The 25,934-nt window shown below is 36.6% G+C and overlaps 3 protein-coding genes and 1 long non-coding RNA gene across 11 annotated transcripts; 3 read left to right on the top strand and 1 right to left on the bottom strand.

The window, feature by feature from the left end:
- Positions 1-2,082: 2,082 nt before the first annotated feature.
- On the bottom strand, positions 2,083-9,298 carry LOC136244402 (uncharacterized). 2 transcript variants are annotated; one of them, XM_066035983.1, is made up of 11 exons: positions 9,178-9,298; positions 8,282-8,324; positions 8,052-8,126; positions 7,155-7,237; positions 5,990-6,037; positions 5,655-5,702; positions 4,730-4,759; positions 4,633-4,677; positions 3,408-3,560; positions 2,362-2,581; positions 2,083-2,312 (listed from the first exon to the last, which is right to left on the bottom strand). In XM_066035983.1, the coding sequence occupies exons 2-11, from the start codon at positions 8,322-8,324 to the stop codon at positions 2,203-2,205; spliced, it is 855 nt and encodes a 284-aa protein (XP_065892055.1). In that variant the 5' UTR covers positions 9,178-9,298; the 3' UTR covers positions 2,083-2,202. The 2 variants fall into 2 exon arrangements, with proteins under 2 accessions (XP_065892055.1, XP_065892056.1); XM_066035984.1 differs by lacking the exons at positions 8,282-8,324; positions 9,178-9,298 and adding an exon at positions 6,587-6,624 and having other exon boundaries at positions 8,052-8,067.
- A 7,950-nt stretch (positions 9,299-17,248) lies between these two features.
- Positions 17,249-25,322, top strand: LOC136244866 (uncharacterized). Its single transcript, XM_066036405.1, has 4 exons — positions 17,249-17,414; positions 17,517-17,615; positions 21,298-21,439; positions 25,059-25,322. Coding segments are annotated over exons 1-4 (357 nt in total). The 5' UTR covers positions 17,249-17,412; the 3' UTR covers positions 25,173-25,322.
- Positions 22,607-23,828, top strand: LOC136244363 (uncharacterized). 7 transcript variants are annotated; one of them, XM_066035935.1, is made up of 6 exons: positions 22,607-22,837; positions 22,984-23,027; positions 23,078-23,230; positions 23,310-23,361; positions 23,493-23,601; positions 23,641-23,828. In XM_066035935.1, the coding sequence occupies exons 2-6, from the start codon at positions 22,987-22,989 to the stop codon at positions 23,772-23,774; spliced, it is 489 nt and encodes a 162-aa protein (XP_065892007.1). In that variant the 5' UTR covers positions 22,607-22,837; positions 22,984-22,986; the 3' UTR covers positions 23,775-23,828. The 7 variants fall into 7 exon arrangements, 3 of the variants coding, with proteins under 3 accessions (XP_065892007.1, XP_065892008.1, XP_065892006.1); XR_010695177.1 differs by lacking the exon at positions 22,607-22,837 and having other exon boundaries at positions 22,844-23,027; positions 23,078-23,255; positions 23,305-23,361; positions 23,652-23,828; XR_010695175.1 differs by lacking the exon at positions 22,607-22,837 and having other exon boundaries at positions 22,844-23,027; positions 23,078-23,255; positions 23,305-23,361; positions 23,417-23,601; positions 23,652-23,828.
- Positions 23,852-24,735, top strand: LOC136244365 (uncharacterized). Its single transcript, XR_010695179.1, has 4 exons — positions 23,852-23,922; positions 23,974-24,061; positions 24,115-24,183; positions 24,612-24,735. It is a non-coding gene; the product is annotated as an uncharacterized lncRNA (long non-coding RNA).
- Positions 25,323-25,934: the final 612 nt, after the last annotated feature.

Here is a 25,934-nt window from a genome sequence, read left to right as displayed (position 1 = left end):
CACGGTTTTGATGACATTTTCTAAATGGAACAGTTTCCATAGCTCCTAGCAGTATATCAATTACATTGGACTGAAGATCAATGAACATCACTGGATAGGGTTTGCTAACATATTCCTTACCAGACAAGGACAAGAAGTATCTACAGTGTACGTCATGATGACTATCATAAGGTCGAAAATCAAACATCTTATTCTGCAAGCCAATATGCACACTAATGTAAATAACTTGGCATGTTGGTTTTGTAACCCTCAAGTTGTTCACATACAATCCACTTCCCCAGCAGGATTCATCATTTTCAGATATGTCTTTAAGGGAATCAAATTTCTTCTCGTTGGTTTGAAGCAACAAATATGCAAGGTTTTAGTGACATTCTTAATTCCTATTCATGTATTTGTTTAACTGCACCAAGCAAAATCACTGAAAAGAGCTCTATATCTATTCTACATTGACAGATATCTTCGGAGTGTCTGCAAACTACCACAGAGGACTATTGGTAATGAAACATGTTGGAGGATCAACATCTCCAGCTCTTCCATAGAGCACAGAAAGTTCCCTAGATGAGCATTTGCCATGGTAAATAGAATAAATGAATTTCCACACCTGAATATATGTGTGTGTGTGTGTGTGAGTGAATCAGAGCATGCGAATCATATCTGATCGCTTTTTGTCATTTTCAGCTGTTTTATTGCTATCTTTCGAACTTAATGCCAACTTAAGCCATAAACCCAACCCTATCATCAATAACTTCATTAAAGTACACAACACCGATCCAGGCTTTCTACAGGCTCAACCTACGTCTTGTAATAACCCAGGTAAAATGATCCTGCAAGATCTTGCACAATAATCTTGCAGGAATCCTGCTATATGCAAGAGATTCCGGTCATTTCTTGCGGGAATCTTGTAAGAATGTGCTGGATCCTGCAGGAATCTTGCAATGAAATCTTGAAAGAGCTCTTGCAAGAATGTACATATTGCAAAATTTCAATTGTGCATGAAATCTTGCAAGAAATACTGGTCAAATTGTGCAGGAAATTTACCTACAATCTTGCAGGAAATTGTGGTGAAATCTTGCAAACACTTGCAGGAAATTGCAGTCAAATCTTGCAGGAAATTGTGGTGAAATCTTGCAGGAAATAGATCTTGTCTTACAAACTTGCAGGAAATTGCAGTCAAATCTTGCAAAAAAATGTGGTGAAATTGCAGTCAAATCTTGCAGGAAATGGCCCGGATCTCATCTTACAAACTTGCAAGAATTTGTGGTCAAATCTTACAAGAAATTGCAGTCAAATTTTGCAGGAAATAATGATTGTACATATAATAAACTAGCTGTGCTGAATCTTTGCAAGATGTATATACATGTGATTATAAATTTTGTGCAAAAAATTTCATGATCATTTTTTGTGTATATGTTTATGCATCCATGCATGTATGCGTACATGAATGAAATTAAGGTAATCTTGAAGTACTTGCATGCACCTTGCAAGAGTTCTGCAAGCTTTACAATAGATTGCCTTTGTCTTGAGGATTTTGTTCAGATTTGAATCCTATATGTAGTCTTCAAATGGACACTATATTATATATGTGCAGTCTACATCAGAGTTCCTCCCTAGCATGTCATGCATATTTCACTGCATGGATTGATACCACAAAGTTGGTGACATGGTCATATCATAATTAGCTACACACAAAAAACCATGTGTACAGCTCATGTGTGTGCTTTACAATTAGTTTATATAAGTGCATGCAGGCATGCATACATGTTGTTTTGCTGCTATATAAACAGTATATGTACATGCATGGTCTTCTACATGCTGATGTATTTTCAAGGTATACCGTTCACCATACATACCTAGAGAGGGAAACTTTGAATTTTGGTGAACAGCAAGCTAAACTGCACATGGCGAAATAAACTTTGGCAAATCTGTTTAGCTACCAAGATGCTAAATGTGAGGTGCTACAAGTAATTGACAGGTTATAACATTGGCAAATTTGTATCAAATCACCAAATTTGCCAAAGTTTTCCCCCGCCAAAGTTTCCCTCTATACAGTAATACATGCACGTGTGAAATTAAACTGTGTTCATATCAGAGTATAATATGTATACATACATGCATATTACTGCTCTATTGCCTGAAGAAATAAATATGTCAGCTATATACAGTTTGATATTAAACAAGTTACAGTATATTCTACAGAACCTATTACTTGAGCCTTAGTTCTTTATGGTTTTTGTACATGTCTGTACACTTTTGTATGAGGCTTTTCATTAGTGGCCCAAAATGTCTTTTACCAAATTTATGCTCAATGTGGTCTGTAAAAATAATAATTATCATTCAGTAAACGGCATACAGTTTAGATACCTTTGATGTAATTTATTCTTCTAGGGTCCAGTTGACAAATGTTTTTCTTCCTTGCCTTGTCGCTGGAATTTGTAACCCCCCTGGGGTTACCATTGACAAGCTCCTCATCAGAAAAAAGCATCCCGAGTAGCTGGAGTGCAGCGTTTCCTTTATTGCTGTTGAGTTTTGCACTCTCTGGCTGTAGTCGATTAACCTTCTTTCCAAAAATCTGGATGTGGTCCTTTAACAAAATAATACAACATAACATGCGTAAAGTTACAAATTATCACTCTTTTATTTATTTTGAATATGGAGATACAAGTGTGCGCAGATAATATGTAAACTAGTATAATTCAACCAGTGCTTGTTCTATACTTTTTTCTACAAAGACTTTAGTTTCACAAACTGCTGTAATTAAATTTTAATCCTTCTAGTGGCAATGACAATGTCTTCTTGCACCTGTCTCTCTGCACAAAATTGTGCTACAAGTACATACCATGAAACCAGTAAAGAACAAACTGCACATCCTTGGGAGGGTACATACATGGCATGGATACTGTCTAAGTGTAGTCATACAACTACCTTATATTTTTTCGACGGGAAAATATCACTACCTTCAAAAATTTCAAGAGAATTTTTTTTGCATTTAAAAGACACATTAATGCTTAAACAATGCCGTTTTGATCAAGCTGCAAATTTTGAGTAGGTACATTCTTATGGATAACTGCCAATTCACGAAATAAAATTTCCCCCTCAAAAAACACTATTATTATGGTATGTAAACAATATTATGTTCATCACATTCCCCACTTCTCTATTGCAAGTAAGCTCTTCACCAATGACAGGAGTCCAAATGTCTTATAAACATGGTAAACATGTTAACAACTACTTAACTTTCCTCTTCCACCATGAATAATTGACATGAATTTTTAGTAGGTTTTTCTACATGAATAATTGACATGAATTTTTAGTAGGTTTTTCTACAGTGAGCTGCAGTTGCAGAAATTTGTTTAAAGATTACTGATTAATTATAGAAGTGGTACAAAATATGGTATATGAGGACTTACATCATCGATAACAATCTCATTTGTTTCAGAAGCATCCTCTGCATCAACATCTATCGACGCATTGCTAGCTTCAGATGGTGGATATTTTTGCATAAGTGATTTAAGCAACTTCCCTTGCTTCTTGACTCTTGCTTTAATTTCAAAGATCATTGTCTGTGTACTATATTAAAAGAACAGTTTTACAATACTACTATACACTATACAGTACGATAGTAACCATAAACAAGCCCAAAAGTGTATTGAGAATAGCCAAAAACACTTCAGATTAATTACTAAGTAAGTTTAAAAAGTAGTAGAATTGTATACGGACTGCTTTATGTCTTCAGCCAAGTGTAATGTGATAACTGTTAAGGTTATAGGCTTGATTTTTTCACTGTTTAAACATTGCTTCATCTGGACTGGTACCTTTTAGGGGTACTGCAGTACATATAATGCATGAATCATGAACCTACCATTTCCCTCCATTGTGCCCCATTTCTTTTCAGTTGCCGAAAGGCCTAGGTTAAAAAGGCCTTTTCAAGGTAAATCCATGCTTAATGCACTGTGGCAACTGTGATTGGAAAACGACCCTATATACACATATCAGACTAAGGAGATATCAAACAGTGAAGAAATCGATCTTGTAGCCCGTAACCATAGTTGTATACTTGGCTGGAGGCATCAGTTAGTTAGTTGGTTAACAGAAAATTCATTGAATTTACAATTCCACAGAAAATTGTTGGGATCACTCTGCAGGCATTTTTGGGTTTCATTACCGCATTGCCTCAAATAGTGGCTGGTCTTGAATAAACGCCTGGTCTTTCTTTAAATTAACCTCAATCCATTCCTATGAGTAGATATTGTTCTACGCACTATGCATGACTGTTGTAAGAGTATATAGATCTTTTCAATACAAAATGTGACAAGTTACTGTTCCCAAATGTCCAGTTTTATAAATTTCCAATAATTTTCCAGCATTTTGCTCTTTGGTTTTGCTGACGTATTTTTCCAAACAAAATTTCTGGTAAAATTGGTGCATCCCTAATGTGAGGCAATATGGTATATAAGCTAAGCTGTCATAAAGGGAAAATGAGGAGATTTTAGGGTAATATTGTTGGCCAGAAAGCCCAAACCTTTTCAGAAATGCTGCAACAAATACTTATAGTATATATTAACACATTAACTGGTTTGCACACACAGGTTATCAGATAATACAAGTACATATATATATATAAAATATACATACCTCCAACTCATCTGCTTTTCCTTCAAGAATGCTAATCCTGTTATCCTACATCATTCAGTTCTAATATAATTGCATGTACATTGGTATTGATTCTTACATTCATTGACTGATCATGAGATGTAGTTTTCTGTATAAAAATAAAATGAACATAAGGTATACTAACTACTTGCACAAACATGGACATGCAGATTTTTTAAAATAACATGATGAGTTCAAGGCAAACTAGGGTTGGCCTGCGAAGTGGTGTACAGTATTCAGTTAGGATCACTGTACTGCCTTGGGTTTACAAATCTGGCTTACACACGTAACATTGCATGAAAGACTGAAATAGTAACTTGTATAAAGAAGTCAACAACTCTATAACCTTCTATTAGTACTAGTAATAGCATGGGTAGCAGTGAAATTTGGGATAAATACCACAAGTGTTGGATTGAAAATGGGTAAAATTTCATAAGGCGAAGCCAAGTGAAATTTCTATTTTCAATGCAACAAGAGTGGTATTTATCCCAAATTTCATTGCTATACCCATGCTATTCCCAGTTAATACCATACTCGCTGCATATACGCATGCTGTGCATTAGCGTTGCTATGTACACAATTTGTCACTATGTACGTACTAAACACGTGTCAACACTAAATGGCGCTACATTGTTAACATGGATTCTAGCCAATGAAATTGCAATTACAACTTTTTCACTGCTACCAGTGATAAATTTCACTGCTACTATTAAGACTTGTATGGGCAGTGAAACAGGTATGGTATTAAAATATATATTCATATTGAAAGATTGTCAACTGTACAAAACACCATGATATGTATCTGTATTGTAGAGAAGTAGAATACCCTTGAACAGGCTGAGCCATTCCTGTCTTTTGGATAATTACGTAAACAAAACTACGATTATATCTAGGTTGTGAAAATATATAATTCTCGTACAATACCCGACCCTACTGTAGTCTTAGAGTTACTGAACTCTTTATCCACATGTGTTTTGAAATCTGTATAAGTATTGTTTGTTTACCTCAACTAAATCTTTTGATCCTCTCCCATTATCACCTTCACTTGTACTCTATACAATAAGACAACAATCTAAGTAGAGTGTATAAGTATTCTTGTACAGTCTGAGCCATTTGGTACAGCAGCAGCTCTAGATCTGTCCTTTTGACAAATTTGATGGTAAGTAAAATAAAAACTTTACAAATAACAAATAAATTACAATACATTTATATAGCAGTTTCGTGATATTATTCCATGGTATAATATGCCACTACAATACTTTAAAGCCTTAGTGTTAACCTTCGTTACTGAACTTCTTATCTGCATAATTATTTGTAAAAGCATTGTTTGCGTGTTTACCTCATCAAAACTTTTAGATCCTCTTCCACTATCACCTTCACTTGAACTCTATAAATGCAATAAAACAGCAATCTAAGTAGAGTGCAGGGGAAAAGGCCACATAACTTGTAGGGAACAAGTTTGAGAACTTGTTCCCTATATACAAGTTATGTGGTACAATACAGAAATATTACACTAAATGTTTGTCTATACCGTACATAATTAAGGTATTGTCTTTCAAATATTTTGCAAACTGTAGCAGCAGTTTGGACAAAAACCAACCATGTGTAATGTGATGTACCACAATTGAGACACTCCAATAGAGCACTCATTAAAAATAAAAAATACTTTGCCTCTTTACGTTACAGCTTATCTTTGTGCCATATATACAAATAACCTAATATGGATTGTAATGAACAAAATATGTTAGGCAAATTTTAGTTTTTGAAATGCCCTGCCAAATTCCCAGACTTTCTTCTGGTCAAACGTATCAAATTAACTGCATGAGTACATACTCATGGCATATTTGTTAAAACCTATTTAAGTATACACAAGTACAGTAGCTAATTGCATTGTTATATCTATTCCATATGTACATTTGAACATAGCTTAACGTACCTCAGCCATATCTTTCCACTTTCACTCTCTGTTGATCTCTAAACAACAAGTATGTGTTATTTTGTATCTAATATTTAAACCATGCAATATCCATGCATGAAATTAACATCTCAGACCCAAACAGGAATGAGTCCCAGTAATGTCCGTATAAGCGAGTACATTGCTGAGTCAGTTTACAAGGCAGAAATTTATAGAAAACATATAGGATTACTCTAAAAGCACAATCAGTCTTGGCTATACCCAGTCAAGCAATGTGAGGCTGGTTTTGAGTAATATTTTTGGTAGGAAAGTTCAAAGTGTCCAAGTTACTTAGACCTTTTTATGTTCACTTAACTTAGATGGTCCTTTTCATGTTTAGTTACTATGTGCACCAACACTGGTAGTGCTTACAACAAATCATACAATGATAAAATTAATGTATAGCATAATTACGTATTAGAAACACGCCCATCTACTTTACCCATGACTTAATTGTCATGTGGTGAAGCACATTCCTAACACTTAATGTATGCACTAAGTTAAAAGTGAATATCTCAAGCAATACACTAACTATTCTGCTTATAAATACCTCCATAAACATTTGGTGTTGCAACTCTTTAGTAGTGGCTGCAATAAGGCTCTTCCTCTTCTTCTCGATTACACTAGCAGAGTCTTTAGAAAGAGATATACCATTAAAACACAGCCAAGAAAGGTATTACAGTGAATCCTCACTAATCTGAACAGCTTTTTTCAAGTTAACGAAAGTCTATTCAGATTTGTGAATTTGTTCAGATTGAACCCACTGATCACGACCAGAGACTAGTTCAATTTCCCTAATAGAACATACACTTTTGCCTAATAGAACAGTCACTTCTACTGTTTGGATTAGTGAGTGTTTAGATTACTGGAGTTCAGATTAGTGAGGATCCACACATGTATACTAAATGTCAGATATACAATGTAATGTAGCATAGCAGTGAAGCATCCACAATAGAAGAAACCTGACAATGTAAAAATATTTTAAAGCAACTTTCAACCTGCTTATAGTAATTCATCACCTACACACAACAGCATCATTAGTACAGTGGTTCCTTTATTATCCCAACTCGTGTACATTCAGATAATTAAAAGTTGGGATAAACAAAGCCCATTCGTTTATACACAGAACCTTGTTCAACTACTATAATGGATCACATACTTTAGACAAAATACTCTAATAAAACAACCATTTCTACATGTGGGAAACAGAATATTTAGCTGATCGACAACCAGATAATGGAGGGACCATTGAATTAATTTTGTCACAATAAATATGAGTGCAGTTTGCATCATAGCAGTATAATCAAATAGCTAGAGAATGTTTCCTCTTTCAAAGGTAAAAATTGGATCGATCAGACAAGTCATGATCCAGACCAAACTTTTTGTCGTTAATTTGGAGAGTTTGTTAAGCGAGGTACCAGTACGTATGTGTATAATCACAGTGTACCTGTAAAGTCTTCACGTGTCTCAGCAGTTGCACCAAGGCTATACAAATCTATTATGCTTGTTTGACTGCTACTTCCTATTAAATACAGAATTACATGGTGTAAAATTTGAAGACAAAAGCATACAATAGCAAATAAAATCTGTGCATGAACTAGTGAGAGTTTCTCATTTATGTATATAGCATAACCAGCATTATTATACTTAAGTCTGCAGCGTGCGTGCTTACTGTACCTGCAGTTGGTGTTGCTACACAATGACTTATCCCTTTAACCATCTAAATAAAATCATATTTAACAAGTAATTGTACATTACACTATACTATTAAGAATAAAACAAACAGTAGAGTGACTATACAATATATGCAATAAAATCATTTACGCTTTACGCTTTTTCAGTCAAGTTACGCTTACCTGAATGCTAGTAGAAAATTCAGTTCAAGTTCATTATAGAAATTTGCTCCAAGGATTTGGTTTTGCCTAACTAGCTAACACTGCCAAGCTGGTGTGAAGACCGCTTTTTGGGGTAGGATAACCCGGAAAATGACTTAGCCATTATGCTTCGTTGTCAGCTATGTGCTCAGCCCATTACACAGTATTACGAATGGAAAACTGCTTGAGAAATTGACCCTGCATGCAGTCAAAGTAACCATGGAAAATAAGGACAGTATTTGTTACAAAGTAAAGCTGGGAACCATCACATGCTACCACGAATCAACATCTTTCACTTTCAACAAAGATAAATGGGACACAAAGGAGGACACAGGCAAGTCCATGAAACATGCATTGTGTGTATGGTAGTGTGCCAAATGGCACCTACGTATATATTATTATTGAGATGAAGTGACATCGAACCAAGCCCAAAGCCTAGCCATTATCAAGTTGCACCTGTCTGAAGGCATCAGTCAGTCCTTTAGGCAGCCAGTCAGTCAGTAGAAAATTTCACTGAGTAAATTAAAAAGTTTGTAGCAACCTATTGGTATTCTTACTGAAGGCACTTTTGGTAAAATCTGGTTATATTTACAATATCGTCAAGGAACTGATGAAGCTGATTTCTTGTTAGTGAAAAAGTGTAAACCTCCATGATCCCTAACTACATGTACCATACTGTATGATGTGAAATCATCTTACCTTTCTTTATTTCTTTTGATTGCCGACATCTGGTGCACTTCTCTTCTTGCCAGCTGTAGCTTCTGTTTCACGTTTCTTCTCTTCATCCTTTTTCTTCTTGTTGGATACCTCTTCACTTTTTCCTGTATCAAAAATGGGATTCATAAAACTTTCTGTTTACACTGACACTCCAGCATATACACTCTATACATTCCCATGCATGTGGTAAGTTTGCAATAATATAATGGAATTTGTGTCTCAATATTTCTGTTGCACTGAGACATGCATGTCACTTTCCCTCATTGATATAGGCCTACACCAACATCACATATTGTATCTGGGTCTTCTCCCTGCAGATTATAATATTATACACTTGCATATTGTGTCCTCACTATGTGAGGCCTCAACCACCCAACCACCACACCGTGACTCAGAAGATACCGCATGTAAGTTTTTTGGGTTACCAATGGGCCAACTGAGGAGGGCAATATGGGCACTTTGACGGATCTAACACATCAGCATACACGTGCCGGGTAGTGATTATCAGCACACACATGTGCCAGGTAGGACACATCAGCACACACGTGCCGGAAAGAACACATCAGCACACACACGTGCCGGGTAGGAAACATTACATCAGCACACACACGTGCCGGGAAAAAAGGACACATCAGCACACCCACGTGCCGAACAGGACACCTCAGCACACACACGTGCCGGATAGGACATATTAGCACACACACGTACCAGATAGGACATGTCAGCACACACACGTGCCGACAAGGGACATATCAGCACACACACGTGCCAGGAAGGGAATATCAGCACACACACGTGCTGGGAGGGGACATCTCAGCACACACACGTGCCAGGAAGGGACTTATCAGCACACACACGTGCTGGGAAGGGACATATAAGCACATACACGTGCCAGGAAGGAACATATCAGCACACACACGTGCTGGTAAGGACACATCAGTACACATGTACTAGATAGAGTTTATCTACTTTGTATTTTAATAATGAATTTGCAAGCTTCACCGCCCACCCCTTCCTCGGTCGCCAGGTATTTACAACATACAGGGATAGGGTGGGACGGGATAATTGTATTGCTAGTATCCCGCTGCTGTTATTGACAGGTGAGCAAAACGTGGCTGGAAACTTGCTTGACTGGTTTTTGTAACCGGTTTATTGTAGTGCGCGATCTGGTATTTTAGCGCATGTGACTTATACTAGCTGTAGCGCAATAAATCCCTTGACAGTGATCCCTGCATGTTAACTTAAATTTATTGTGAACAATAAATTACACTTATTTAGCTTGACGACAGCAAAGAGTTTTTATTTATCTGAGTGGGGTAGGGATCAATCTTGGGTCCTTTACTCTTTCCTTTAGCTGTATATTAATAATTTGCCTTCTGTTGTCAATTACTGTTTGTTAGATCTTAATGTGCTGATGATGCAGAGATACACTGTAGCCATTCAGATTTGCATGTAGTCGAGTCATGTTTGCAGTATGACCTGGATTCTCTGTCTATACCTGGCTTCATAGTTCTCATTTATGTTGATAATTGCATGCTTATTGGAGCCGTCAAAGAGTGTCAGGTAAAGCTCTGAGTGTCTCAGTTGGTGGTAACATGTTGACTCAAGTTAACTCTGTTCGGTAGCTACTTGGGTGTTTTGATTGACTCTGTGTTGTCTTAGAACTTACATTTTCGTAGCATGGTCTCTAGAGTCAGATCAAGACTTAATTGCTTCAGTTGCTCACTGTAGGTCACTGCTGCCTGCAGTGCTGTGTGTACTATTTATATGTGTACTATAATCACATGCATACGTATCATTCAAAATTGAAATTTAGCATTCTACATTGCAGCATGGGTTAGGATGTAGCTAGCCAAACAGCTGATTATATGCTAAAATAAAATTTCAATGTTGCAATTTGAAAAATGTGTGCCAAGTGAAGCGCAAAATGTTTATTATTTATATGATGTAAGATTTATGTGTGTTATTTAGACAGAATACTTCATGCATACTCTATACACTTTTGGTACAGGAAAGAAGTGAATGGTCTGTCGCTATGTTATCAATGATGCAGAAGCATAGCTTGACTAATGCATGCATGAATAATATACTCAAGCTGTTCACTATGACATCTACTACATTATTACCTCCATCACTGTATATGCTGCAGAAAAGCTTTGTGGATTTTAATGAATTTACAATAACTCATCAGCGCTGTGGTCACTGTACTCGCCCAATACTAAAAGGGCAGAAGTGTTCTTCTGCCGATTGCCAAAGAGCATCATCTACGTGCTCCTCATTCTTACAAGTAGATCTTTGCAAGCAATTACAGATTCTGTTTTCAGGTAATTGAATTGTGAGTGACTAAAAAAGCACTCTAATTATCCAGCACCATAATTGTATACTTATACCCATGTATGTGGATTTTTAAGCCAAGGTCTTCATGCGGGCAAAGTATGAAATGGTTAATTGGATGTAGGTGTATGGCAATGCACTCTTTGACATGGCATAAAAGATTTAAAAACCTTATTTCTTTATAGCCTGCATGTACAAACGTTCCATATACATGCAGGCAAACAGTATTATAAGAAAGATTCTCCAACCAAATCTGGTCAAAATGCTCATTATTACACGTACTAGCTGTATTATATAGATTAATGTAGCTTATACGTAGTTACACCATCACAAATTCTATACGCATATACCATCTTATTGCCAAGCCATAGAGCTAAATAGGTACATACTGTGTCACGTGAAATTCTAAAATTTGATGTGCATTGAAGCCATGTGCTTTGAACTGTGATACTATATCCTACTGTAATACATATAGTTACAATTGTATTATGAGTGATTGACTAATTGTACTACATAATACACAAGTATTGTCATGAAGCCACATAAAATTTGCATTAATGTGTGTATAAATTATGTATTATCAGATAATAACTTTGTGGAATTGCTACAGTACAGATTCAAGAGGGTCGACAATGGTGGACAAATACTTTCTGACATTTACGATGGGTGTATTTATAAAGAGCAATCTTCTTTCTTTTCATCAGTATACAATATCTCTTTCACCCTAAACTTTGATGGTGCACCAAAATTCAAGTCCTCCAATATGCAAATATGGCCAGTTCATTTATCTATAAATGAGCTCCCTCCATCTGAAAGGTATGCTACTATCATACATGTACATCTATTAATACAAGGAAATAATATTATTAGAAAAAATGAGCACTACATGGACTATGGTGTGCTAAGGAAAAGCCACCATGCTTTACATTTCTAGGTCCACTTGTCAGTTCCCTTAAGTCATTGGAACAGAATGGTACATGTACCTGTGAGTGCATAGCATAGTAATATATAATATACTTACCATCTAGGAGTTGAGATCACCATTCCTGAGCATGGTACTCAAATTGTGAAAGCAACTCTTTTGTGTGTGGTGGTTGATTTACCGGCCAAGGCTGCACTGCTAAACTGCATTCAGTTCAATGGGAAACATGGTTGTTTAACATGCAAAACACCTGGATGTTCGGTAATTGCATTACCAAATAAATTATTGGACATGTGTATAAAAATGTCATTCAAATGTAGATTGCGGTAGGTAGAGGAAACACACAACACTATTTAGGTTGTTTTGGGTGAGTAATAAATCCCATGTACTCCACCTTGTTTTTTTCCTATATACTCCACGTTTTCAGGCACAATATAATATAAACTTTGTCCCATGCAAAATGCATGTGCATAAAGAGTGTTGTATGAGAATCTCTAACATTGCAACCTTTACCATTATATATATATAATAGATCTCCGAATATTCTGCAATCTGCAGAATATGGATCGGCATCATTTCTTGGAAAAGGGAAGTACTGTCTCCTAACATCTACAGAAAAGGACGATATAAACTATCTCATGATGAAGAACAACTTTGAAGAAATTTCAAATACTGAAGCAAGAAGCTATAACAGATGCATCGTAAACAACAGAAAAATATGCACAAGATGTTATGGTAGTGACAAGAAGCGAAATAACTACACAATTTCTTTTGAAAACGATGGTACAATGAACTACGCAATAGAAAAATTTATCTATGTTGGAAACCATCACCTTGCTTTTGTAACAAGCCTAAAAGTTGTTGGAAAAGGGCTTGATAGAAGCTTTGATGATTGCATTACAGAACAAACAAAAAGAATTATTATTTGAAGATTACCTAGCCTTTGAAGAAGACCACGGGATGGTTATTTTTAGTAACCAAATTAGGAAGTTGTGTTGTAACCTTAGTAGTTCTAGCTGTAACCTTATAACATTACCTGTAAATAGTATTGAAATAGAGTGATTTGTCAACAAATAGCTGACATATTTTTGTACACAATATTATATTATGTGATACTTCAATATACTGTATGTATAATTATCACATTATAATGACTATGTGTTATATAGCTAAACTCTCTATATCAATTTCAAGTATGTCTGAGAGGCAACGGTTAGCCATTACTATAAAATTTGTGCAACAAAAATTATATGGGTAATATAATACTAAATGGAAAATTTCATGGCTAAGCAATAATTCAATACTAAGTTATGATGCATCAAAATTTTAAAAAGTAGGGCAATTTATGTGTCCATGTATCCTATTTTTTCATGCAGGCATGGAACCTTCCTTATCTGGACCTCTCTATTATTCAGGCACCTCCATTGTCCGGACAGCCCAAATTGGTCACGTGGCTTGTAGTTTATTGACCATAATGAAGTTTGGTTTAGATGAAAGCACAAGGAAGGAGCCTAAAGGTTGCTGTTTACCTGTTTGGTAGCTTGTTTATTCTACTACCACTTGGTTGCTAGGTGATATTGCATTTTATACCCCAGGGGGAGTGACCTTGAATGTTCTGTAGTGACTTCCCCCTCTGCCCACTAAACTGCATAGCACTAACTGATAGCAATAACAACACTACTTGTATTTAAGTTAGTCACTTTAGCGCAATGGCATGTTATTTTTAGTTACGGACATTTTTGAGATACGGACAGTAGTATGTACCAGACCGCCCAGATAAGAGAGATTCCACTGTATATAGTATTATGTAAGCAAGCAATAACTAGGTTGGAGCCAATTATGCTTTGAAAATAACCTATTGTGCTTTTGAGCAGTGCTCAAAAATCCAGCCTATTATGCTCAAAATTATGCTTTCAATATATATCAAGATTATGCTCTAGAGTTGGCTGAATTATTAGAGTATATCAGTCCTTCCTGGCTGCTGTATTAGAGTAAATGACTACTCTATTAGAGTATCTCGATATTATTTCCATGAAGTGTATAATCAGCTAGCTATAACTAGTTGGATATATTGCACAATTCAATGAGAAGGATTCTTGCAAGAAAACAAATTTTTGATCATATTACGTACAAGATATAGTCCTATATATTTTCTTGCAAGAGATATACATAAGTAATATTTTCTTGCAAGACTTCTGCAAAATCTGTTTAAGTATTATTTTCTTGCAGGATTCTTGCAGGAAATCATAGCACAGGTACATTCCTGCAAGACTGTGCAAGATCTTGATGAAATAGTACTATTCTTGCAAGATTCTTGCAAGAACATTTAGACACATCTTGCTACATCTACTATCCTGCAAGAATGGTCAAGATCTTGCAGGATCCTGCACAGTCTTGCAGGATCATTTTGCCTGGGAACACCCCAAGGTCTCGTGGATACCCTATTCAAATTACTTGGGTAATGTTGGGATTATCAACCCCTAGCTCAAATGCTTCTGTAGCTACAAGCACAGGGGTGTCACATCACCCTGAGGAAAGTTCTCGTCAGCCAACCTGCAACTTCATCTTGCCTGTTGTACACAAGTCTATGTTTGTCAAATATGACAACTTGTAAATCTTCAGTCACAAAGATGAAGGCCAATAGCAATTCTCATTGGATTCTGTACTGGTTTATGCGGTATCTGTAAATACCATCTAGTGTAAGTGTGTGTATACAGTTAGCACAGCAGTCAGCAATGAGTACACCCTCACCACAGATTTCCTTTTGTAAAGTTCTTAGCAAACTCTACCTCTAGATTCTTCGTATCCTAGGTCTTCTGCCATCTGTTCTTTTTTTCTGGCCTTTCTGTCAGTTCTGATTCCTCATTTCCAGTCTCTCCCATTGCTTACTAGCTGTGTATTACACAATATACAATAGAATATTGTCATTGCTGTTTACCTGATACACATACAATGTGTATACAATTACTCTTTATAAACAGTTTTCTAGTTCAAGGGTTTTCTGTAGGCTTTCTTGACAATTTATAAATGCCTTTTTGCATTCATTTAACACCTATGTGTGTAAGTACATTCCTACTTCAGCTACTTTATCCCTTCATACAGTTTCTTGTTAACTGTCACTTTTAACCCTTTAAGGACCAGCGTCATACATGTATGTCCAAATATATCCTCCAGTGAAACCCCAACGTCGTACATGTACGTCCAATATGTTAAGCAGTAAACAAAGAGCTATATCTTCGCAGTATTAGAAACTATGAGCTTTAAACAAAGATGATTTTGTTCGCCATTAGTAGGCAATTCTTTTGATATACAATGCCAATATAGTACGTGAAACTATACTAGAAAGAACTAGCCCTCTATTTTTAAGTATATTAGCTATATTTACATAACAACAAAACTAACCTTGTACAAATCCGTACATAACTTTCACCTTGCACGGGTGTAGCAAAGCAAAACACTATAGGGGGGCCACTACTGGTAACTAAAGCAGTGGTGGAGGAGGGTGTAGCTACTTGTGGTGGGTACATGCACAGTGCGCGAAGTGCACTCAGAGCATGCACTCCTTCTAGGGGGGTCTGGGGGCATGCCCCCCCCCCCCCCCCAAGAAAAAATTTTGAAAAATAGGAGCTATGAGGTTGAATCTGGAGGCAATTTTAGCCAATAATCGTAATCACAGTTATGCTAGATAAGTAATCTTATAGCAACCTTGTATACCACGTTAATGATGTGATAGAATGATGACATCACAAAACACAATTAATAAGGCCTTTAAGGGGCTGTTACTTGAACTAATTTCATGTTGTTAAATATACCCCCAGAAATACACATAGATAGGATAGCTAGTTATAAATTACTAATATGGATGAAGTAATGAATTAACATCTACCCTCCTGAGTAGCTATTAGCTACATTCTGTATTAGTTCGCAGATCCGTAGTTGTCTGGGAAGTGCAAGGGGAAGTGGGACTGCTCTGATTCAGCTTCCTCCATCACAGGTTCATTATTAGGGCTAGAGCCAGGGCTAGAACAATACTACCTCTGCTAGAACCGCTTGGGAACCGCTAGAAGCTCCTTCAGTATCACTAACAACTGGACTCAGGTCTACCACGACTATGAATTAATTCTGACAAAGTTTTCTGGCAGTGAGACTGAGATATAAGTTAACTCTCTGCAGCTGCACAGTTCTTTAATTATTTTCAATAGTTTATTTTCACCGGAAACTAAAAATGGCGTTCTAGACCCGTGGTGGATTTTTAAGGTTTTCAACCATTCCGGACTTGACTGATAGACAGTAGTAAAAGAAATGAAAGGTGTAACTGTATGTAAGTTTTCCTGTGTTATAAAATTCGTGAAACTTGACGTTGTGTTTCCAAACTCAGATGACAGTTATAATATCGCGAATCTTTGACTTGCTTGTGGAGTTGCAGTGGGTAATACAAGCCTCGTTTTATCATAACACTTTGGTCCTATGCATAGGCCTTCTATGTGGAAAAGATTAACCATTTGCGTACTTTTATATGGAAGTGTACTGCACTTTTATGAGCACGTACATAATGGATTGCAGTATTGGAGCTTGTAACTTAGCCTTTCCATGCAAGATTCTAGAATATAACATAATCATTGTTCAGCTGATTAATGATGATTAGTTTGTATTCAAATACCTTAGATATCTACCTTTGTAACTATAAGCTATATAGATTATATAATACAAATAATACTAAGTCACTATAGTATTGTTAAACAAGTTCAGAAATTTCAAAATCATCAGTGACTACTTCTGTTTGCAGGGTATCATCATCTGAGTCCACATCGAAGTCATTGTCGCTGCTACTACTACTGCTGTTGTCACTTTCAAAATTACTGTTGTCACGGGAATTATGGGAATTGTCAGTGCGTACATTTGTGCAACCTAGGCACAAGCATCCTGGACCACAAAAGCTGTTTTTCTTTCAGCATCCACAAATGTGAGTCTTGCACCCCTTTTTACAACTGCATCCTTAAGTAAAAAATCTATACTACGTTGGATTTTTTGCTGTACTTCACTTGATTCCCAATCAATTGTATAGGTGCCATCAGAGAATCTCCAACCGGATTGTTCTGGAGGAGGAAGAGATGAATAGATATCTGGAAGAAATGAATTCCTCCACATTTCTACTATCCAACATGTACGTAGCCAGTGTCTCCATAAAGATGTATAAGATGGCACTTTCTCATCCTCAGTAATGATTCTAATATTGACTACAGACTGTATTTCATGAAGCCACTTCTTATGCTTTGCTTCTGGATCCAACGATTCCTCTAGTGAATTAAACAGATGCTTTGGTGTTTCGTGACCATATTGTGATGTAAAAGCTGATAAATGTTTTTTTAAAATAGCTGGTGCCTACCAATCTAATAAAAGCCAAAAATCCATCATCTTTATTACTTGGCAGAGTCTTGTGTAGGCAACCTATGAATTCTGCATACTGATAAAAGTTATTAAGTATAGTTGCCTTCCCTAGTGATTTGAAGAACGATAGAAAGTCACACCCAGTGCAAATAAACAAAACCTGTAAAATTTCAGAAATATTGTGGCTTGGTAAGGTAGCTAAGTCAGGATCGTTCAGCAGTGCTGTTTGTAGATTGTTTAGGTATAAATACTTCCTTTCAGTTGTATGAAAAACATTCAGCTGGATTACGTATTGTTTGGTGTCTCTGTTTAGTAAACCTAAACCTATGTTCAGTGTTGGGAGTAACGCGCTACTTATGTATCGCGTTACGTAATATTATTACTTTTGTGGTAACAAAGTAATATAACGAAATACACTATAAAAACAGGTAATATAACTCAAGTTACTTTACTTACAAGTGTAACGCGTTACCTAAGTAATATAGTTACTGTAACGGATCTAATATTACATAATATTATTACTACAAGTAACGAAGTTACTAATCTCGTTAGTAATCCATTGAGTAATGTCTAGCCACAACGAAGTAATGAAGCCTACTGAATGAAGCTTATTCACCAGCTTCTTACTTATAACCAACATTTACACATTGCCCAACAACGCAATCATGTCACGTGATAAGGTGGTAGTTTCACACGTGACAGCTTAAGGCTGTGGACACAAAGTAATATAATATGTAATATTATTACAGTTACTTTATTTTATGGGTAATATGTAACTGTAACTAAATAGTTCAGTTGCAAGTAATATGTAATATATAACTAGTTACTTGTAAAAAGTAACTTGCCCAACACTGCAGATAGCAAGCTGGCTGCCTTAGTGAACCATCTGTAGGGTCAAACAGCCTGCGAAATGACTAGCTTTGGTTGTTTCAATATATAATACTTTACATATGTTTCAAAAGACTGGTTACCTATTTGTCGACAGTTTAACATATCAGTTGCTTGTTCTGTTGTTGCTTTTTGTCCTGTAAATACATTAAGTATTCCTCTGTTGTTAGTAGTCAGTTGTAATTCAAATAGTTTGTTGGTTTTAATTGCTGTGCACATTTGTATGATGTTCTCTTCTTGCTGCTTAGTTAATGGTGTGGTATCTGTAGTGGTGTTGGTCTGTGCGGCTACTTTACCTTTCTCAGGAAATAACTGTTCTTCTAGGTTCTTATAAATCTTAATTCTATCATTGTGAAATAGTGTAGTCTTCTGTATGTAAGCATCAGTGGGGCGCACAACAGCAACCTTTAGGTCTTTATTTATGCACATTTCATGTGCCTCATCAAGTGCTAGTGCGTGCCACTTCTGTCCTGTAATGTTGACTGTAATCCCACCAGACTGTAAGCATGTTAAAATTGATCCAGGATATTTTTGGATATCTGCCAAGTGATGTGGAATTATTCTTTGGTATGTAGTGTGGTCAAATACTCCAAACAGAGGGGCCATCAATTTTAGGCTAGATATGCGCATGTCCCAGTTGCTAGTACTTGCTACCTCTAATTGCTAAGTAGAGACTAATGTAGCAGTAGCAATCGTGAAATAAAAATTGCACCCATAATTTCCATGCATCGTCCATTTGTTGCTGGGCAAAATTAAGAAACTTATTGTATACATTAGAATCATTTAGTAATTGTTTGATTCGTAAAGCTATACCGTCTGTTGTTTGGTTTTCTTGTATAGCAGTGGCTATAATACACCTAACACTTTCAACAATATTCTTTGAATCAGTGTTTGTAATGTACACATTTAACATTTCTCTGTACAGAGCTTCCCAAACTTGCAGTAAAAATCGGTGTGTGCACTTAAAGTTACTGCAACCTTCCAGTGAAGTAAGTGTTGCACCCTGAAAACCTAATGCCTTAGCTAGCTCCCTTAGGCCAGCATTATAATATAGCTTCATAAGAACTGGTTGAAAATTCTTTAATATGTGCCAGTCACCAGGAAAATCAATAGTTTATGTAATGCCTTGCCATACGTAGTTTTTATGTTCATTAAATGCTGGTATGTTTTTCCATCCCCAACAAGCACTATCCAGCCTTCTTGTACTTTTTCTTCAAACTTTTCTAACACTTCCTCTGCTACCAAAGACATTGTTTTGTCACTATCAGGGTTTTCATTGATCAATTCCATATAGTGTACACGTGAAGCTTGTAGTTGAATAGGAAAACTTGCATTTAAAAAGTACCGCATGTCTCTCAAAATGGTGGCTTCATTGGAATGTTGGTAAAGTGAACATTTTTGAAATACATACATTAACATATTTTCTTTGAGTTCCTCTTGTTTTTTGTGTTTGTTTACATTCTCAAAAAAATTGTTAAGCGTTAATGTTGTTACAGGTGGCTGTCCAATCAAGTTAATCCCTACAGACTGGGTATCTGACAACCGGCTCTCCAGGCTACTTTCACTAATGGATTTTGTTATATCTCTTGGTGTAACTGTTCTCATTCGTTTCGGTCCAACTTTACCCAACTTATGTGGAGAGGTACCTGGAGATGATGATCTCCTTCAATGTTGAGTGTATGTCAGTGGCTGTGGTGTGTCTTCTATAGCAGGTTGTGGTGTCATAACATTGTCTTCCATGGCTATAGGATGGTAAATAAGTGATGGATCTGGCTGTACAAGTTGTAAGGTAGTACCATGATAGCTACGATTTTGATCTCCACAGTATACTGCTGAATGGCTTTTTAGTATATCAAAATTATCGACAGATGCTATTGTAAATACATTGCTGTTCAGCTCGTCCCATACATCTTTACACCATCTACTTTCTGCATGTTGGGTAACAAATCTGTCGTGTGTATCTGATGAACGTGTACACCCTAGTCTGTTTAGTATCTTTAATAGATGACGTGATCCAGAACAAACTTCTACTGCATCAGCAAGGATGTTGTGTATTGGTGTTGGCTGTTTGGGGTTTTTACAAAAAAAGCAGTAGACATAGTATAAAGTAAATGCGAACCTTTTTAACATGGCTGCTTATCTGTCTTTCTGAGGCACTTGCTTCTTGCCTTGTACTTACCGCTGATGTTTAAAAATTGCACCAGTAAAGAGTTTATATTGTCTAAGTATGTGTCCACATTAAAGTACAATAAACTTTCATCTTTTGGTAACTTCTTGGATTCTTCTTGCAGTAAGCGATTCACAATTTTGCTTGCCTTGTAGAGTATTAGTTTATCTGTCGTTTCGTGCTCAAGAATAGTAGCGTGAATTGTTTCATCATCATCAACATGCATGTTACTGTTACTTAGTGCCCATGAAAGACTAGTGAGTATGTCTCCTCCCTTACGATACAATATTGTTCCAAATCTTTTGTGTATGCATTTGTATGACATGTGTTGGTTAAGGTATAAAATCAGCTGGTTAAGGAGCCAGCGTGAACTAAACTTAACAGTGCTTTCTCCAACCTCCAGGATTGGTGACGGTGTTGGCTTACTTCCTGCTAGTGCCTGTGAGTGTGTGTCCAGAAATACATTGCACACCCATGGAAGAAGCACTGCTTTCTGGTGTATCAAATGTTCAGCCACAAATATGACTGCATTCAAAATGGACTTGGTAAGTATGTTTGTTCCTTTATCATTAACAGTGGATGCCCATTCATGCCTTTTGTCCTGTAGTGTACCATTTGACCCTGCATTGCCTGGGTTCCTCATTTCTTTTAGTATGTTGTTATGTAGCTTATAACAACTGTGGCACAGTATGTCTTGTGGGGTAATATTGATATCACTATCTATTGTTTTCCTAAGTGCTCGGTTACTTTTCCTGAATGAGGACTGTGTCGGTTGAAAGTTTCACCTGCCTTAGGGACGGCTCCACATGATTTACAAATTTCCTTGGGATGGAATACATTATATGCATAGCAGTAGCATTTTTGACACAGCACAAAAGTGCTCTCAAGACTGCGTAGATTAAACAAGGCCTTAATCTCATTTAGTGGTGCAAATGATGGTTTTATTACCCTTTCACACTCCAAATTGGCACAAATTGGATTACCACACCTTTTATTAATATCTGGGGGTGTCCTACAGGTGCTGACCCTTTTCCACTTAGGCACATAGCCATCATTATTACAGTACCTCTGTGCCTCTATCACATGCTTCCTACAGATCCATTCCTCACCTTGTAAACTTTGATCACAGTGTTGTGTGATGAAGCTTTTTACTTGTGCTCCAACACTGTGAAAAAAGAGGAATATAAGATGGTATATCTAATGGCTTAAACTATACAAATAATCTCAGTATAGTCTTGCATTATACTAACTATCTTATACTTTAGTATAAACCCCATCTTATATTATGAGAAACAGATTATACTTTAGTTTAATACACATTCTTTGTATGGCTTTGTTTACTTAACTAAATGTGATAACTTTTTAGCTTCACCATCAGATCTCATTATTGTCTTATTTTTATAGCTTCACCATCCCATGTGACTTGAGATTTTTTTACTGTACCAAACAAAGTCATGATGATTTTACAATAAGTAGCTACGCTTCTGTTAATCACTATATCTAGCTAACTAGCTTCAGTTTGTTGTGATAATTTCATACACACACATTTTCATATGGCAAAGCATATAATACCAGAAAAATTAATTATTAAATCTAAGATCTAGATTTTCTGGCACAGTTAGCACACCTGCAAAACTTCGTAGTAATGCTTGTCTAAAATTGATGGGGTCAGTGGTGTGCGCATGCGTATTAGATGCAATTAAGTTGCCATCTTTGTCGCTATTGTTGTATCATAGGTTGTAAATGTGAGTGATATGGTGGTGTGCTCGGACGGTGTATCTCGCGGAGAGAGTGTGTGCGATCGGCGCCATCGCCCAATGAGCCACGATGATAGTTATGGACCACAACTGTACATCCCTGCTGGCCTGTCATAGTAGTGGTGAAGTGGCGCAGCCAAGTGGACAATTCCTTCAATGGCAGCCATCGAAAACAGCTCTAGATGAGTAAGTATTAGACTAAAATGATAGCTTGTACGATAGGTTTAGCCGTATTAAATTGTTTATTGTGTATTGTATGACAATGGCCTGCAAATGATTCAACTTTGGTGTTGCTGTGTACGTATTACATGTTTTATATCCTGTTATCTCAGCTTATGGCGGATGACGAGTGGACACAGTTCATCAGCCATCAACGGTAAGAGTATGCATGGTCTGCTCATATGATTTTGTATATTATCTCTTCAGAGGTACAGTTTCTTGTCGAACCTCTTGGTTCTACAGGCTGTCAGTGTACAACATCTGCAGTGTTAGTTTCCTTCAATGGCAGCTGCTTCCGTTAAAGAATCTGGTAGCGACCATGTGTGGACTTTTTGGTTCTTTTTTCACGGAGTTGTTCAACGTCATCTTCTAATTACTTACAGCTGTAAGTGCAATAAACCTGATTGTGTTTTTATTCATTTTCTTTTCAATAGGGTAGGAATTACAGACTTGGTCTCAGTTCTAGGAGATTCTTTGTATTGCTAACATCTGTAAGTAAATACACTGAGAGTGTCCAGTATACAATTTATATTTACCTTCGCTTAGGTTTGTGGAAACTGGTCTCATTTCTTCTGGGAACCGGTCTCATTTCTTCATGTTTTTCACTACTTTTTATCAACAGCTGACGGCTGCTACCTCGTCTGGCACTGTAAATGAGTTGAGTGCTTTCAAGAACCTGTTCCATCTTGTTTGTCCTTATTTCACTGACCATGCTCATATTGCTAACAAAAGTAAGTTCACTGAGAATATGCAAATTATATTATATTTAGTCTTGTTTCAGTTGTACTTAGTGATTACAAGATTCTTGGACTTGGTTATCAGTGTATCAGATGCTTCTTGTGAGCTTACGTACACATTAGCCCAACAAAGTCACATACTAAGTGGCTGTTTTATGTCTGGTTAGACTCACTGATAACACCTGTAAGTACACCAAGTAATCCAGAATATGAATTATGTTTGCCTCCTTTTGGGGTTGCGAGACCTGGTCTTATCAGACTTGTCTTAGTTGTACATGGATTGTCGGTCTCAGTTTTAAAAGATTGTTACAAACTGTAAGTACAATGATTGTTCAGTATACGCATTATATTTACCATCTTTAATAGAGTTGTGGGACCTAGCCGTCATTCTACATGGTAATGCTAGGCTTCCAGACAAGGTCTCGGTTTTATGAGATTCTTATTGTTACAAACTGTAAGTCCAACGATTGTCCAGAATAAACATTATATTTACCATCTTTGTATTAGAGCTGTGCGACAGTTCTACCAGACGGCTAACAGATTGTCATAGAGTTCTACATAGTGATGATAATACAGGTAATTTGTACTAGTAATAGCATGGGTAGCAGTGAAATTTGGGATAAATATCACGAGTGTTGTATTGGAAATGGGGATAAATTTCACGAGGCGGAGCCGAGTGAAATTTTCCAATACAACAAGAATGGTATTTATCCCAAATTTCACTGCTACCCATGCTATTCCCAGTTAATACCATACTCGCTGCATATGCTGCATTAGCTTTGCTATGTACGCAATTTGTCACTATGTACTAAACACGCATCGACACTAATTGGCGCTACATTAAATTCTAGCCAATGAAATTGCAATTACAACTTTTTCACTGCTACCAGTGAAATACGGGATAAATTTCACTGCTACTATTGAGACTTTTGTACGAGCAGTGAAACAGGTATGGTATTAGTAATGGAACTTGTGAATTGTATTTACTGTCTTACCTGCTGCAGTTGGATAAAGACTGATAAATGATGAAATTGATTTGATACTGTCATGGCCAAGGAGACATTGATTTACTAGCTGTACCTATTGTGGTTTAACATATTTACAGAATTAAATTCATTACAAATATAATTATAGAAATTATTTAATTAAGGTAGCCACAGATTATAGGAAAGTAAAAAAGTACAGTAGTATAGTAACCAATATATGGTTGAAATAGGCTTAGTATAGTCTGATAATACACCGCACTATACTAGTGATTTAATCTCTAATATATGACTGTCTTAAATGTATTCAATAAGCTTGTTATAGTAAAGTCTTAATCTATTAATATATGCTGTACTATTTCATTCCAATACTAACATAATAAGACTGTTATAGACCTTATTATTCTGAGCTTTTTTCACAGTGCAACCTTTTTGTATTGTGACATTGTACTGTCTTTCCCCCCACAGAGACAGCACTGCTTATCATTTCTGGCTGCACTGGAGCATGGTGATGAGTGGTTGTCGCCAGATACTGGAGACTTGGAAGTCATAGAAGATGAGACTTGGAAGTCATCAAATTGACCTGTTTTTTTTTGTAAAATTTTTATCAACTCTTGTAACAGTGGGACACATTATTTAACTATACTATAGGCTAGTGTAAACATTATTGTTGCTAACAATGTTTGAAAATACTGTATGCAATGTATAATACAAAAGTGTACCAAGCTTGAATGCGGTACTTACCTTTTTAAAACTCTGCGATGTAGCTACCTCACGAAAGCAGCTTCGTTGCTAATTAACTACCACGTGTTAGAACGATGATGTAACGTTATGTATGTAGAATTACGTATGGATCAAGACTTTCAAGGCAAGTTACGATGGCGCTAGTGACGGTTGCGGACTTAGCGCGTATGGTATTTAGAAATTTTATTTTAATGGCGTTAGCAAATAAAACTGACGAAATATGCGTTTTTTGGAGAGGTTGCGTTTTGACTGGAATCACACGTGAGGTGTAGCTTATTATCATAGCATTTTAAGCGCCTCTAATATTATTTCAAATAAACTAGGACCATAGATAATCTATGCTAGGACCAACATTTCACTAGTTAAGGAAGGAACATAAGGTAGGGACGGGCGTTTCCGGACAAACTTTGCATGTACTTCAAAGAATCGTTTGTATTTTCTGTAAACCAAGGCTGTTTCTAATACTTTTGGGCTATAACGATAGCCAATAGATAGGCGTATCAACGTGCAAAATTTCAGCCCTGCACGTTTACTGTGGCTGCAGAACGAATGACGTAAACTTAAAGTTTCAATTTTTGTAATAATTTTGTGGGGCGGGGG

Source organism: Dysidea avara, chromosome 14, assembly GCF_963678975.1.
Source record: "Dysidea avara chromosome 14, odDysAvar1.4, whole genome shotgun sequence".
Classification (NCBI taxonomy): Eukaryota; Metazoa; Porifera; class Demospongiae; order Dictyoceratida; family Dysideidae; genus Dysidea; species Dysidea avara.
Note: the sequence above shows the minus strand (reverse complement) of the source record. Positions and strands in the feature narration are given on the sequence as shown.